General features: G+C 38.2%; 1 protein-coding gene across 1 annotated transcript in view; it reads right to left on the reverse strand.

Moving 5' to 3' along the window:
• Positions 1–5,046: 5,046 nt before the first annotated feature.
• LOC121155658 (beta-galactosidase-1-like protein 3) overlaps positions 5,047–16,479 on the reverse strand; it is a 49,109-nt gene continuing 37,676 nt past the window's right edge. The window contains exons 17-19 of the mRNA XM_040979097.1: positions 14,104–14,215; positions 5,529–5,645; positions 5,047–5,375 (exon numbers count right to left, since the gene is read on the reverse strand). Coding sequence (XP_040835031.1) covers positions 5,310–5,375; positions 5,529–5,645; positions 14,104–14,215 — 295 coding nt within the window. The 3' untranslated portion in view covers positions 5,047–5,309. The remainder of the gene's footprint in view (positions 5,376–5,528; positions 5,646–14,103; positions 14,216–16,479) is intronic.

Consider the following 16,479-nt stretch of genomic DNA (forward strand, 5'->3'; position numbering starts at 1 on the left):
TACTACTAATTAAAAACCTGGAAGGCACCGTGGATGAAGTACTTGCATCCTTGCCTGGAAAATCAATCTGGGATTCCTTGCTCCTGCCTTTGATATGTCCTAACCCAATGCTTTCTTTCAAATAAACAATTTGTAAATGCCATTCTAGTGGCAGTTTTGGCTTAGTGATATACACTTCTGCTTAGGCTCATTCCACCACTCCCAGCTACATATGCTAGTTTCCTGCTAATTCAGACTCTAAGGGGCATTGCTAATGGTCCAAGTACATAACTTTCTGTTATCCAAGTGGGCAACCTGTGCCAAGTTCCCAGATTCCAGCTTCAGCCCAGTAAATAGTTGTAGGCATTTTTCGAGTGAACCAGCAGGTGGCAGTCTTATGTCCTTCTGAATTCCTCTGTCTCCTGCGTGAATGCATGAGTGAATAAATAAAGTCCAAAAGTTCATGCTGGCTAAACAGAGCAATGCAAACGCAACAGAGACTTAGCCAGGTACTTAGCTGTGTAAGAATTGAAAAAACTATATGATATTCTGTATAAAAAAATAAGAAGTACTACAGGGCCATTTGAGGATAAGACATCAATGGAGTAATTTTCATATGCATCATAACGCTTCGTTGTTTTGGATCCCTTAATAAGAAAAGCTAAATAATCTAGAACTAGGTATGGTTAGAGGTAGCGTATGGAATAGGGTAAGAAATCAGTGAGATTACCCTTTGCCGGATATGACTGAACTAAGTGTGCAAATATTTGTCTCTCTTACAAGATAGTGAGAATAGTAAATGGTCTGAGAAAAGAACACCAATGCCTTCATTGACTGTGATTTCAGTATAAATCGAAGCATTGAAGTTTAAACTATTATCCATGGATTCTTTTCATACATCACACAGTATCTAATACCGTCATGGAATAGGTGGATATGCTTTGAAGATATAAGCTTCTGGGTGCAGAATTCCTTGGATTGGATTGGAATAGATCCCATCGGATTTAATTCTGAGGACACAATCAGCATCTGCAGTTACTCTGTGTAACAGGATCATAGAAGTTTTGGATCTAACTGTCATCTTGACCTTTTTGTAAACTTGATGATCACCCCGAGTTTCATAGCATAAATGAAGTGGTTAAGACAATTTACTATTCATAATTGATGCTCTTGTCTGAGGTTAAGATGTATTTTATCTTATACTGGGATTGCCTCTTATGCTGTTAAGTTTTTTTTTTAAAAGGGCCAGGCCTATTTCATCAATCAAAGAACCAATTTCTGCTATAAAACATTTTCTTTCTAGTGGCACCAGGGCCATATGTCCTGCAGCCACCCCAGACCCTACTTTACCCATGCATCCCCCAGTAAGCTGCATCATTTGCAGTCTCAGATTTATCCCCTTGTTGATCTCATGGCCCTTTGCACGATAAAGCAGGATTTCTGCAACAATTACTGAGTCAGCAGAGACACAGAGGAAATGGGCAAAACAAAGGAAAATTGCCGGTGAAATTACAGCTTGGCTGTTTATGTGGACCCCGTAGCTTGTCTGCTAGATTCTGAGTCCCTAGTTCACAAGTAAAAGAAACTATGCCCAATTTGAAAAAAAAAACTGAGTGTGTTCCCAATTGGGTGCACCTATCTCTTAGTTGCATAAGAGAGGAAAATAAACTCAGCTTGGAGATGCAGAAATAAAGCAGCTAAGTAGAAGACAAGCATGGGAAAAGCCTCTAGGTGTTTATGCTCCTCAGTGAAATATGAAGTGTGAATAATGTTATGTTGGTTGCTTTAGGGAAAGATTTAAGGAACAATCAAAAGTTATGATCTTCCCATCAATGAATGTGGGCAACCCTTGCAGATTGTTTCCCTGCATTCTCTTTGGAGTGGGTTCAGGTTTCATCCGAAAGGGAGGTCTCATATAGAACACAGGACAGCCTGAGGTCTCATATAGATCTCACAGTTGCGGGCTTGCGTGATGGCTCAATTGGCTAATTCTCTATCTATAAAATAAAATAGCCAGACTATAATGTATGAGCACCAGATCACCTCCTGGCTGTTTCATTTCCCATGCAGCTCCCTGTTTGTGGTCTGGGAAAGCAGTGAAGAATAGCCCCAAACCTTGCAAACCTTTACTCACATGGGAAACCTGCAAGAAGCTCCTTCCTCCTGGATTCAGATTGGCTCAACTGTGGACACTGAGTCCTCTAGGCAATGAAGAACACATTCATGCCTTGGGTGTTTCAAATGGAAAACAAGTAAGCCAAAATCTAATAACCTATTTTAATTGATGCTTGAAGACCAACACCACGCTCAGAAAAATAGGAAGAACCTTTCTATTTTTCCTAGTGGTGCTTCATGTTTATTTTCTATGCATAGAGAAGCTTCCATTACCAGTAATAATCAGTATATATGTTGTACAGTCACAAAACATACATAAGTTACACTTTGTAATATGAAGCATAAATGTTTTTCTGTCAATTCCAAGTCAGAAAGTTATTGCATGTTTGTGTGTGCAACCATTTATGTGAACTTGCACCATGAAAGGCCAACAGGACTGACACCAAACCAAAACTCAGGCCTCATTTTTGTGCTGTTTTCATTCTTCTTGTGAAGCCATTCCTTAGAGCCTATTTTGCTACCTATTTCTAGATGAAACTCTCCTTTCCCAAAGCAATTGAAATAATTAATATAATTTATTCTGATGTTTAAGTTATACATTGATTTTCTAAATTTGTTTTCATTTTATTTGGAAAATAGAGAAACACATAGAATGAAAGAAAAGAGGAGAGGAAGAGAAAAACATGTTTATGCTCTGATTCACTCTTCAAAATATCTACTGGGCCAGCACTGGGTAAGGCCAAATGCAGGAATGTAATTGGCTCTTCCTCTTGAATGGCAGGGATACTGGCAAAAGAATGCGTGCTAACAGGAAAAGGTATGTGAAGCAGAGTAGGGGAGCCCCAGATCAGGGACTCTGATATGGGACGCAGGCACATCTTGTAGCCAAAGGTCTAGTCACGAAGACCAAGGCATCTTAGCTATTATACCAAATGTTCCACAGGTAAAAAGTACAAAATTGATATCATCTTGCAGAAGTAAGAAACAAAATGGCCACATTTTAACCTTATAAAAAAATCGGATTTAAATAAATCAAGGACCTAAATGTGCACCCAGAAAACACCAGATTATTAAAGGAAAACATAGGAAGAAAATCTTCACAGAGTACACAACTGATAGAGGACTGGTATTTAGGACTTAACAAAGAGCCTCAAAAATTCAGTGACAACCAAACAACCCTGTGAGTAAATGGACAAAGGAAATGAGCAGGCATTTTTCAAAAGAACAAATTCAAATGGCTAACAGACATAAGAAAACTGTTCCGGCTCCCTAGCTATTAGGGAAATACAAATAAAAACCACATTGAGATTCCACCTAACTCTGGCCTACATTTAGAAATCTACAAACAACACCTACTGGTGTGCATGTGGGGAAAAGGTACCCTCCTCCACTATTGATGGGAATCTAGGCTAGTGCAGCCACTATGGAATTGATCCACTATAGAATTCAGCTTTCCCATTTCTGGGAACATAGCAAATGGGAGTGAAATAGCTAAATCTACATTGTCAGTATGATACTAAATGTTCTTTCTCTATACCTACAATGCCATGATAAACTTAAATAACAGAGTATGAAGCTTGTAACTATTATACAGGACTATACTACTGTAACAAAATGGAGGAAATAATGAGAGGAGGAAATAGGGAGAAAAGGAATGGGAAGGGGGAATCCCTCTACCTACAAAAATGTTTCAGGGAAAATAGTAAAAATAATACAAAAACTCTTTAAAAATAACATAAATTCCTGATAATAATGGCAATACAGAATCCTTACACACATGCAATGCTTTATTTGCTTAAACTGGCATAGTATGTGAATACACTGATGTGCCTGCCTTGAGAATACAGGGTACTTTTCATGATCCTTGCTGAAAGACATGACTATTCTTCCACAGGTACAAAAGCTGAGAGCACACAGCAATTTAGAGAGAATTTCTATGATCTTAAAATGCAATATTACTCCACAGACATATTTTTGGATCTCATGGTTAAGGTTTTTTTGTTTTAAGGGATTTCAGGTAAACAATACAGTGGTACCTTAAGTCTGCCACCATTGTTATTATTTAGAGAGCATAAAACAAGTTTTGCCTACAATATGAAGAACTTGGATGCTTCATGTTACTGGAGGAATGGAAATGGTGCATTTTTGAGTAGTGAAGCCAATGCTTGTGTCACGTCTGAACTGCAATGTCATCATCAGCAGCATAAGCTGTTTTTCTCTTTCATGTTAGTCCCACAGAGTTCCTAACTTAGAAGCTACACACCCAGAGAATCAATATTTATGCAAGAACTGAGTGACCACATGGTCCAGTTCTTCAGTGACACAGCCATGCAGCTGAGGAAGTACAGAGAAAGTAATCTGACTCTGTTGTCATTTCTAAAGGTGATTCCTTCGTTATTGTAGGTACCAGTATTTTCTAAATAATCTTAAGTCCTACCACAGAACCATATTTACTAAAATATCATTCACTTGTTATTATACAATCATTTGAATTTCGAGCAAGTACTGTATCTTGTTTAGAAGAACTTTTTAGCTTCTTATGACCATTTGACAATGGCTTGATTACTGATATGAATCACAAATATGTGAAAAGTCTCAGTAAGTCTTGACTACATCCTGTCAACTAATGAGGTAAGACATGGAGGGCTCTACGGTGGCTTCGGACGTATCTTAAATGAAGTAGCAAATTTCACTGTCTTCTCTGATAACTTTCCACTATGTACGTTTGCAGAGAAATCCCTAGGGACTCTGTCCATTGTTCATTGTTCTCTCCATCCTTGCTCCTATATCAGGTGCACGCCTGCACACACACACACACACACACACACACACACACACACTTGCCAGTCATGAGGTTCTGTACTGTCCCTGGCATGAGGACAACAGCACCACTACTCTCCTCCACTCTGGAGACCTTCACCCATTTGTCCACTTGAATATCATGAAGCAGAATAAAATTTTTATCTTATTTTTATTCATAGCTGACTTGACAGCACATTCGATTAGAGAATAAGCAAGTAATGAGCAATAAATTTTCACTAGAAAATCCTGTCATTAATGACGCTGAAGCCTTCTAAAGTCTGAAAACAGGTACATGCAGGTGCACTATAAAGCACATTTAGATCTCATTGGTTCTAGATCATTTTTGCATTTTTCTTGTTATAAAAAATTCCAACTAGATGTCTTCTTCCTCAGAAACAATTTTAAAAACACTCTTACACAACATGTTTATTTGTAAATTCGATTGATGTGCCGGCCTCTAATTTCTCCAGCAGTATAATCTAGGAACAACAACAACAACAACAAAAAGGTCAACAGTAAGAAAGGCTAAAGCTATTTATTACATGATGAGCAAGAAATAGAGATTCCCATTTGGGCAATGAAGGTCAATGTGAAGTTTTGTGCATCACTAGGTAAGGGTTCAGTAGCCTCACCTCGTTATCTCCTGGATGAAGCCAGACACCAGGAAGATAAAGTGTCTCCTGGGGTCCGATGTTCCAATATCGTCCAAGGTTCCGTCCATTGATGAACACAAAGCCATTATTCCAGTCCTAAAAACAATGGAGAAGAGTCATAGGACAGGATTCATTCAAGCACGGGAAAATGTAAGGCATCTGGGGAGAGGAAAGCAAGACTGAGGTGCTTTGCAACAATGAAAACTGGTACTGAGTTTAGAATGCGATGTAATCTAGAAATCCAGCCCTGCTGCTCACGAATAAAAGAGAAACGTATGTGGAATGAGCAAGGTAGATAATGGTACCGTTCTTCCTTCCTCTAAGTATTAATTACCAGAGGTGAACAATGCTACTGATAAAAATCTAGACAATCTTTACTGATCAACAAGTAATAGCATGAGAAATTGCAGGAATACAGGAAGAACAGAGAGAAGAAACTAAGGAACCATCCGGGTGGTTAGGACCAGCCTTCCTTTCAGAAAGAGCTTTCTGAAAAATAGAGAAGAGCTACTCATAGCTCAGTAAGATTAAAGGAATAAAAATTGAATAACAGAGAAATTTTTAATTATGCCCTTGGTTATTGGTGGTAGGGAAGGCTTGAAATGCTGCTCATCCCCAGGAAGACAAGTTCTATGCCCTGAATGGGATCCTGGGACAGATTCCCCCATACCCTCAGTCCAGGCAAAAGTCTTATCTCAAATCTGAGGATGGTGAAGGCAAGCTAGACAGCTGCAGCTAGGCTTCAAGCTGACAGCTCCTGGAACTAAAGGCCCTCATTTACTGAACAATGACATGTGCTTTGCTTAACTGGTGCAAACCACATTTTTTTTTTTTTACAGATTTACTTATTTTTATTGGCAAAGCATGTTAACAGGGAGCAAGCTCTTTTGCCTGCTGGTCCACTCCCTGAATGGCCACAATGTCTGCAACTGAGACAATCTGAAGCCAGGAGCCTGGATCCTCTTCCAGGTGCCCATGCAGGTGCAGGATCCCAAGGCTTTGGTACCTCCTCTGCCGTTTTTCCCAGGTCATAAGCAGGGGGCTGGATGGTAGAGCAGGCAGGACATGAACTGGTGCCCATATGGGATCTTGGCATATGTAAGGATTTAGCCACTGAGCCATTGTACCAGGTTCAAACTACAAATCTTGTATTCACATTTTTTTCTGGTTGCTCTGTAAATCCTTTCTTTCTTTCTTAAATTTCAGTTCCAGTTTGATGATATTCTGAGTTGGTAACACTTGATTCTTTTGTATATTCCTTGTTATCTCATTTTGGGGGCTTATTATTTTTATTCAAAAGATATACAGAGAGGAGAGATAGAAAGGAAGATCTTCCATCTGTTGATTCACACACACACACAAATCGCCAAGTAGCTGCAGTGGCCAAGATGAGCCGATCCAATGCCAGGAGCCAGGAGCTTCTTCTGAGTCTCCCACATGGGTGCAGGTCCCAAGGCTTTAGGCCATTCCTCTACTGCTTTCCCAAGGCACAAGCACGGAGCTGGATGCGAAGTGGGGCCTCCAGGATTAGAACCGGGTCCCATATGGGATCCTGGGCTTGCAAGTCAAAGACTTTAGCCTCTAGGCTACCATGCCGGGCCCTCCTTTTTAATCTCAATTTTGTGTTCTTATTTCAAAATAACTTGTTATATTCTAAAGAAGCTTTTGTAAACTTCTTGGTAGCCAGAAAAAAAATAGTAAAAATAAAAGCAAAGAATTAAAGTATGTCACTAATAATTCACTTGACTACATTTAAAGACAATAATGTATGAAGAAATAAGGAAAACAATAAATGAAGGAAGGGAGGAAGGAAGGGAGGAAAGAGACAAAGAAAAAAGAAAACAGTATCAAAATGGCAATAATAGAACTGTGACTTAAATGTCACTTGACCAAATGTTCCTACAAAACTCCGTAAAATGACTTGACGAATATGAAAATAAGATTCACCTTGAGTTGATTTTTTTATATGGTGAGTTGCATGTAAATAATTTGATTCTCTTCATATCTGCATCCAGTTTTGTAAACCTCATTTGCTGAAGATTATCCTTACTCCAATGTATGGTCTCAGCACTTTTGTCAAAAATCAGTAGGCTAGAAAAATGATGGTGATATTTCTTGTCTTTATTTGTTCCATTGACCTATGTCTTCAGGGTTTACACCTTTACCATGCTGGTTTCATTATTAGAGTTTTGAAGGAAGAGACTGATTCCTCCAGCCTGATTTTTCTTGCTCAGTTTCACCCTGGGTTTTGGGGGACTCTTTATAAATCTTAGTTTGTTTCCCTAATTTTGTAAAGATGTTATGTATCCATAAGGATTGCACTGAATCTGTAGATTTTTCAAAGTAATAAATACATTTTAATTAGCTTAACTTTTGATCTGTGAGCAAAGAACATTTTTAAAATTTTTTTGTTTCCTTGATCTCTTAACTCTTCATTTTCATAGTAAAGATTTCATTTGTTTAGGCAAATTTATCATTAAATATTTTATTTTTTCTGGCTATTCTGAATGAAATCTCTTCCTTAGTTTTTCTTACAGTGAGTTCACCATTAATGTATTAAATCTACAGACTGTGGTATGCTTATTTTGTAATCTGCAACTTACTATAATAACTTTCTGGTGGAGTGTTTAGGTTTTTGTATGCATAACGTTATGTGCAAACAGAGACCATTTGAACTTTCATTTCCAATTTCAAAGCCCTTTCTTTCATCTCCCTAAATGCTCTTGCTAAAACTCCCTATTCTACATCCAATAACAGTGACAAAGAGGATTTTAAAAAGTAGCAACATTTTCTGATCTGAAGAGAGATGCTCTAAATGTTTAGTCATTTACTGCAATATTGGCTATTGCTTTGTCACAAAGTGTCCATGATTTTTGATATGCATACCTCCTATATCTAACTTGTGGATGTTTCTATCACAAAACAGCATTGAATCTTATGGCAAGCTTTCTGTGTATGTATGGAAAGGAACCTAGGCCTTGTGTCCTGTTATTCTTGGTATGATTGACAAGGTCTCTCGATTGTGAATGCATTTCTTGGATAAATCCTGCCTGATCACCATGTATGATCTATTTATGTGACTTTTGGATTTGGTTTGCCTGCATTACTTGTAACAAAATGGTGCCAACAGGAAACGATTATGTTCCGTGAAGTAAGTCAATCCCCAAAATAAAAATAGCATACATTCTCTCTGGTAGAAGGCAACATTCATGCAAAATTCAAACCAAGTGGATATATAAGGGAACATGTATATACATATGTTCTTACAGATGAACTATATAACACAGACTAACATCACAGGAAGTTAAGATATATTGTTGAATGCATCTCTGCTCCTGAATAAAGGAGGACTCACAGTGCAACTGTTTACGGTACCTTGACAATATGACACTGGAACTTCTACCGCTGCCTACACCTACAAGGCCAGGATAAACTTGCATAGCAGAATGTTGGGCTTGTGACTCTTGCTGAAGGACTATACATGTAATAATACGGGGGAAAAGAGTGAGGGGAGCATGGCCTGGCGTGATAGCATAGCAGTTATAAAGTCTTCACCTTGAATGCACTGGGATCCCATATGGGCACCAGTTCTAATCCCAGCAGCCCCACTTCCCATCCAGTTCCTGCTACTGGCCTAGGAAAGTAGTCAAGGATGGCCCAAAGCCTTGGGACCCTGCACCTATATGGGAGACCCGGAAAAGACTCCTGGCTTAGGATTGGCTCAGTTCCAGCCGTTGTGGCCGCTTGGGAATGAATCAATGGACAGAAGATCTACCTTTCTGCCTCTCCTCCTCTCTGTATATCTGCTTTTCCATAAAAATAAATAAAATTTAAAAACAAAAGAGTTCGGGGGGAGAATGGGGATGGAGGAAAGGGAGGTGAGGGGGGAATCCCTACACCTACAAAACCACATCATGAAAAAAAATTAACAAAAAGAAATGTCTAAAAATGAGATGCACTACACACAAAAACAGAGAATAACCACCATCAAGAAAGATTACGAAAACTGAAAGTTTCCTAGTAAAACTACCTTTGAGGGCGCAGTGTGCTAGCGTAGTGATTCAGGTCCTCGCCTTGCACACCCCGGGATCCCCTATGGTCCAGGTTCTAATTCCAGAGGCCCTGCTTTCCATCCAGCTCCCTGCCTGTGGCCCGGGAAAGCAGTCGAGGATGGCCCAGGGGACTCTGCACCCACGTGAGAGACCCAGAACAGCTCCTGGCTCCTGGCTTCAGATCAGCACAGCACCGGATATTGCGGTCACTTGGGGAGTGAACCATCAGACAGAAGATCTTCCTCTCTGTCTCTCTTCCTTTCTGTATATCCACCTTTCCAATAAAAATAAATAAATCTTAAAAAAAAAAAAAACTACCTTTGAAATCCAAAGTAAGCAATGAGAATACATGGAAAATGAGAGGAACAATTCATTACATGTTAGCAGCAACTCTGAATGCGAATGTCTTAAATGATCCAATCTAAAGACACAGACTGGCAAGAAACATCTGCTTGCTAAACAAGGAACCCTTCACTAACAAAGATATATGAATGAACATGACAGAACATGTGAAAACTTAGTGAATACAGAAAAATCAGTATGAAGAGAGAAGTTCATGTCAAATAGTGCTTATAAAAAGAAATCAAATCAGGGTCGCTCCAGAGCCTCCCACCCCCACAAAAATTAGATTAGATGGACAAAGACCAATAAGGAAAGCTTAGAATCAGACAGGAAACAGCTTGGACTCATATATACCTTACTAGTTAGGACACAAAGATGAGTTACTTCTCACTAATGTATTGAAGATTTCTCTGCACATCCTTCCTAAAACTGTTCTGTGCCTCAATTGTTGACATATGCCTAGTTAGAGTTATAAGCCAGTTTGGACTATCCTAAAATTCACCAAGTTCAGTAAAGATTATGCTTCAATGCTATAAACTGCTATATATAAAAATGAAAATAGACACGAGACAGCTGAATATAACCATTCTAAGGTATATAGCAGCCAGTCGCGTATAAACCAAAATTGAAATGTCAATGAAGTAGTCACAGGATACGGTTAAGAACTTTCATTTTTTTAACATATTGGTCACTCAATACCATATCAATTAACTCCATAATGTTGTAAATTGTTGATGTTATGTTGTGGCTTTTAATTGATCGGGATGATATTCTGGCAACTCTACACTCAGACCACAGACAGTCTCCCAAGGAAACTGTTGAATTTATCTGGACAATAAGATGCTGGACTTTCTGCATGGTCCACACCTGCAATGAAGGAATCATTGCTGAATATGAACTATAATACTGCAACAATGTGGATGAATCCACCATTGGGGGAGGGCACAGGGAGGGGTTGGGGGAATCCTATAGCCTATGAAACTATGTCATAAAACCAAATTAAATAAAAATAATAATAATAAAACAAATATATTTTAAAAGGAAATCAGAAAGGCATCAAATGAATTATCTATTCAAGCATTTCAAAGATCATGAAAACAACAAATCAAACCCTAAAATAGATAAAAGAAAAATACTTAAAATTAAATAATAAAACAAATTGAAACAGAAAGTATACATAACACCAGTGAATTCACTATTTTTTAAATATATATGAGCAAAATAGATGCACCATTGGCAGAACAAACCCAAAAAAGACATAGAAAACAGATACAAATAAAAGATGACATATAAAAGGAGATATAACAACAAACATTACAGATAATAAAAAAGAATCATTAGGAATTGCTACAAGCAGCTTTCTGTCAACAAATTGGAAAATAGTGAAAATGAATAGATTTCTAAACACATAAAATCTACCTAAATTAGGTCAGCATGACATAGAAAACCCAGCTAGACAAATTATTATGGCGATATCGGATCAGTAACAGAGAACCTCCCAACAATGAAAAGGCTAGTACTAGATGGCTGAATTTCACCAAAGTTCTCAAAAAGAAATGACTGTAGTTCTCAAACTATTAAAAACAACTGACAGGCAGTAAATCCACCTAAACTCACCTAATATTAATTCCAAAAGCAAAAAAAAAATATATATGCAACAAAGAAAAAATATCCTTGATAAAAACAAGGGTAAAAACTATCAACAAAATTCTAGCTAACTGAATCCAGCAACACATCAGAAAGGTCATTCACTGAGAGCAAGTGGGATTTATCTCTGATATCCAGGAATGATCCAGCATATGCAAATCAATAGATGTAACATTAATTAATAAGTTGAAGAAGAAAACCATACAATTATCTCAATAGATACAGAGGACACATTTGGTAAAATAGAACAATCTTGTATGATTAAAAAAAAAAAAACCTTAAGCCAACTGGATATACAAGGAATGTTTCTTTACACAACCAAGGCCATATATGAAAAACATAAAATGCCAATGTCATATTGAAAGGGGAAGGTTTGGAAGCATTTCTGCTGATGTCCAGAACCAACATTCATCCCTGCTATTCAGGACAGTCTTGAACGTCTTAGCCAGATCCATTGGGCCAGAAAAACAAATTCAGCTGATATAAATGTAAAGGAGGAAGCCAACATTTTCCTGTTTCCAGATGACATGATTCTCTATATAGACCTAAAATTCTTCTAAGAAAATATAAGATCACTTATAAGAAAGGTTAGTAATCTTGGAGGATATAAATCAGCACACAAAATAAATAACTTCTGTATACACAAATAATTCTATGGTGAAAATCTAATAAGATCAGCTCCACATAGAATAGCTGAAAAAAATATAAATATCTCCGAATAAGTGAAACTAAGGATGACAGAGACCTCCACAATAAAAACCGTAAAATGTTAAATAAGGAAATAGACTAAAACATCAAATACTACAAAAATATCCCATGTTCATGGAATAGAATCTTTCCATACTATCATATGATCCGAAGCAAGCCCAATCAAAATACCTGTGGCATCATTTGCATTTCCAGAAAAAATGATGTTAAAATTCACTTTGCATCATAGATATCCAAAGTAGGTAGAACAACAATGTAAAGAAAGCAAGGCTCATCAAAACACCAGACTTCAAGATGTAATATGGTGCATTTGTAACCAAAAAAGCCTGCCACTGGTGGAAGTCACTCACAGACCAATGGACCAAAGATCTCAGAAATTAACCCACATTGCTACAACTAAGTTCAACAATATCAGTATATGTGCAGAATTTTATTTATTGAATATGAACATTGACTAAAATTAATAACATTAAATAAAATTGAAATTAAAATAATTTAAATTGCACTAACATGTGTAGATTATTATATCTAAGGAGACTCATGAACTCCAGTACACTTTCAGGAATGGCCAAACATCCTACGATTCCTCAACAAGACAGAGGAATGCTGTGAGCAATCATCAAACCGCAGAATTTCAGTCTTGACAGGCTTTTGATATCTTTACTTAAAGTAGTGTTAAACGTGCAATTGTGAAGTTAAATGAAAGTATGACACAATAAAAATTAAGGAAAATCAAGGAAGTAAGGAGGAGGGCAGGGGGAAACACAAGGAGGGGCGAGTGGGAAGTTCTACTGAAATTCTAAATCTATATTGTGACATATCTGGATTTTTTTTCAATTTATATAAGTAAAACTTTAAAAAATATGTAACTTCACAATTGCATCTTTCAAAAGAAATTTGAAAACAGAAATATAAAGTAAATAAATAAAACTTTAACTTGAAAACAGAAAATAATAAATAAGCCTTGACAAAAGCAGAAAATAATAAATTAAATAAGGAAAACTTTAAACCTTGAAAAAACTGAATTGACCTTTACAAATTTTCTCACAAAATACCATGTTTAAACAACTTGGATATACTGTTTCCTAAAATTTAGCAAATCACTACAGAAGCAAAATCAATACATTAAACAGCATATTATAAAAGAATTCATGCTTATGATTTAATTTTGAAAAGTGCTGAGCTGGAGTTTAGGATTTAAGTTGGTAGTTAGCTTTGGAGAAAAGAAGTCAGCTATCATAAAGAATCCTAATCATTGATTTCTATTTTACTCCATGAGAACTAAGTGGGATACTTTGTGGATCAGTTCATTCACATTTTCTAGATTTATATTTCTGTATTTGTTTATACCTAGAAGATACGCTCTCCTCTCCAAACAACAACAACAACAAGTTGAAGAGTGTAATTTATGGTATCATTCTAGAGAGAAAAGTGTGTGCGTGTGCTGTGTTTAGGGAAAATTGCACATAAAAAAACTGTAGGCAGTGTTACGATCTCAGAGCTGGAGATTAGGTAAAACATCAAGGATTTAAAGAAGAACATTTTTCAGCTCATTCCCCTTTTTGTTTTAGTTTCTCATATTTTTGAATTTTATCAATATAAAGGGCTTATGTGTTCCATAGATTACAGTTTCAAGATTAGAAAAGAGAAAGAAAAAGAAAGTAGAAAGGGAAGTATTCCCACCAGAAATCCTATGGTTTTGCTTTGAGATAATTTACACACACACACACACACACACACACACACACACACACACACACACACAGGTGTGCTGGTGCTTGAAGATAAGAGGTGGACCTGCTTACCGGGAGGCTCAGGAATGTGTCCTTGGGAGAAGAACCAGCCTTCAAGATCCCCTTGCAGAAAATTGGCCCCAGAGGAATACTTGCAGCAGGTCTCCAAGTTGCAGAGCGGATCCTGTGAACATCCAATACAGGAGAGGAAGAAAAAAGCATTCTGGCTCTCATCTCAATACTGCCCTTAGATTGCCATCCAGGGCTAGGATTCTTTCTCAATGAGATGGGAAGTATTCCAAGGGCAACAAGGGTGCTTGCTGTATATTTTCACATTCTGAAACATGGTCACTGGAGTCTATGTCTTCCCTTTGGATCTCGGGCTCCTCACTTGCAAAGGGAATGCTGTGCAGCCACAGTGTGAGTTTGCCCCCACCAGGCAGTAGAGCCTTGAGGATATGAGCCCTAAAACCTCCCATGATGAGGGCCTTACCAGACCTGACCATATGCTCTTGGGTATCCAGATTTGAGACCCAAATAGTTCTCTTTTTTTAAAATCAGCTTTGGGTATTTTGTCCCAGAAGAGTTAGGAAATAAGTACCCCGCTCTAGGGTTGTTAATATAAAGAGAACAGAAAACGCAGAAGTGGCATTGAAATTATGTATGTGTAGTCTTGGAACATTTTGTTGGAATAGGCTAGAAAGGGTTGGTATGATTAAAGGAGTTAGAGAGAGCTGGCATGGACCCAGAAGACACAAAGATCAGGGAAGGATTATCACACCTGCAAGGTTGGTTAACTGATTTTCACCATGGTACTAGTAGTAATAAGAACAGAAAAAAATAGTAAAGGTTATGCTGACAAAGCCCCCAGTGGAAATTAGCAATATAAATATAAACCAGGATACAAGAGCACCCTTGTCTCAAAATAGCAAGAATTTGGCTGAACTGTGCCCATGGATTTCCTGGAAGTCTGAATTTAATGAAACACTGAGTGAGAACAATTGTGCACAACAAAGTGTACAAGCCACTGCTTGATTGCATTTAATCAACGAAGTCCACTTATTGGAGGAAAAACTCAAATTGAAGACAAAATTCATAATCAAATACAAAACAGTCAAAGATTAGAACATTTTCAGACTGGCTAACAAGAATGGAGGAAAAATGTAGAAGAAGCACCCAGAGGCATTTTGCTAAGGAAATGAGATACAAAGAAGTCTGGTACTTTACTTCAAAACAATGGGACAAAAGCCCAGGTGACATGTCAGAAATACTCCAATGTGTCTCCCATCTCAGGCCCAGAGGCCTGCAAGGGACGCACAGTTCCAGGAAGCAGGGCTAGGCCACTCCTCATGCTCAGCCTAAGGCCATCTTAGGAATCAGCTCCCAGCTGTCCATCAAAGCACTCTATGGCCAGACATGGCTCCTGGTGCCACTCTGAAGGAAGGAAGCATAAAATTGTGACAGCATTCATGTGATGTTAACTCTGAAGTTGCACAAGGCAATTAGAGAACATACTAGCTTTCACTAAGCTTCCCAACAAAAGCCTGAGATGCGTCACATACAAAAAGCAAAGGGGAGCCACTGCATGAAAATGTCCATCGGAATGTTTAATGGAGTCAGGTAGAGGAATAGCCAGCACCGAGACCCCAGAACATCAAAGCCAACAGCAGCATGCAACACAGCTCTGGGAAAGCTACAAGCACTAGCACACAAAGCCAGCAGGACAGATCAGCCACTTGGGCTGAGAGCAGCAAGTCCTCAGATGTAGGGCTGTCTGAGGTCATGAGGCCACACCTTTCAGCACAGTGTGCATAGACCACTTGACTTAATTTTCACTGTGTATGCCTTGTTGCACATTGGTCTTGCTAGGAGCCTGTGACTCCTTTCTACTTCTGATTTCTCTCTTTGGGAATAAGAGCCCTGATCTTCACACCATCTCATGATTATGCCCAAGAAGTAATTTTTTATTCACCGGTGGAAAGTGTTTGCCATCAGATGAGTCACAGATAGATTTTTCATTTTGCCCTTCTGACTTGTACTGGGACAAGTTAAGGTTTGTGGAACTATCAAAAGGGAGTGAATGTCTTCACATTCTGACAAGGATAGTGACCTTTGAAGGCCAGAAAAAGAATGCCAGTCTTCCCCAATTTTCCATATGTTGGAATCTTGTTCTCTAATGTGCAAAAATGAAGTGCCACACTCTTTAAAAGCTGGGTCCTAGTGAGAGATTATTACACGATGGTATCATTAACTTCAAAAGAAATTGATGTTGGTTCTACAAGGTGGATTATTTCAATGAGCTTGGATATCCAGCTCTCTATTTGTCTCTTCTACACGTGCTGCTGTGCACCGTGAGTACCTCGCTATAGTCAGTTCTAGGCTAGACCCATATGCTTGTACATTCAGGATTATTTTCTTTACAAACAGCCTAGCTTCCAAAATATCATT

This window comes from Ochotona curzoniae, unplaced genomic scaffold (genome assembly GCF_017591425.1).
Source record: "Ochotona curzoniae isolate NIBS_2020 unplaced genomic scaffold, NIBS_Ocur_1.0 contig_2981, whole genome shotgun sequence".
Classification (NCBI taxonomy): Eukaryota; Metazoa; Chordata; class Mammalia; order Lagomorpha; family Ochotonidae; genus Ochotona; species Ochotona curzoniae.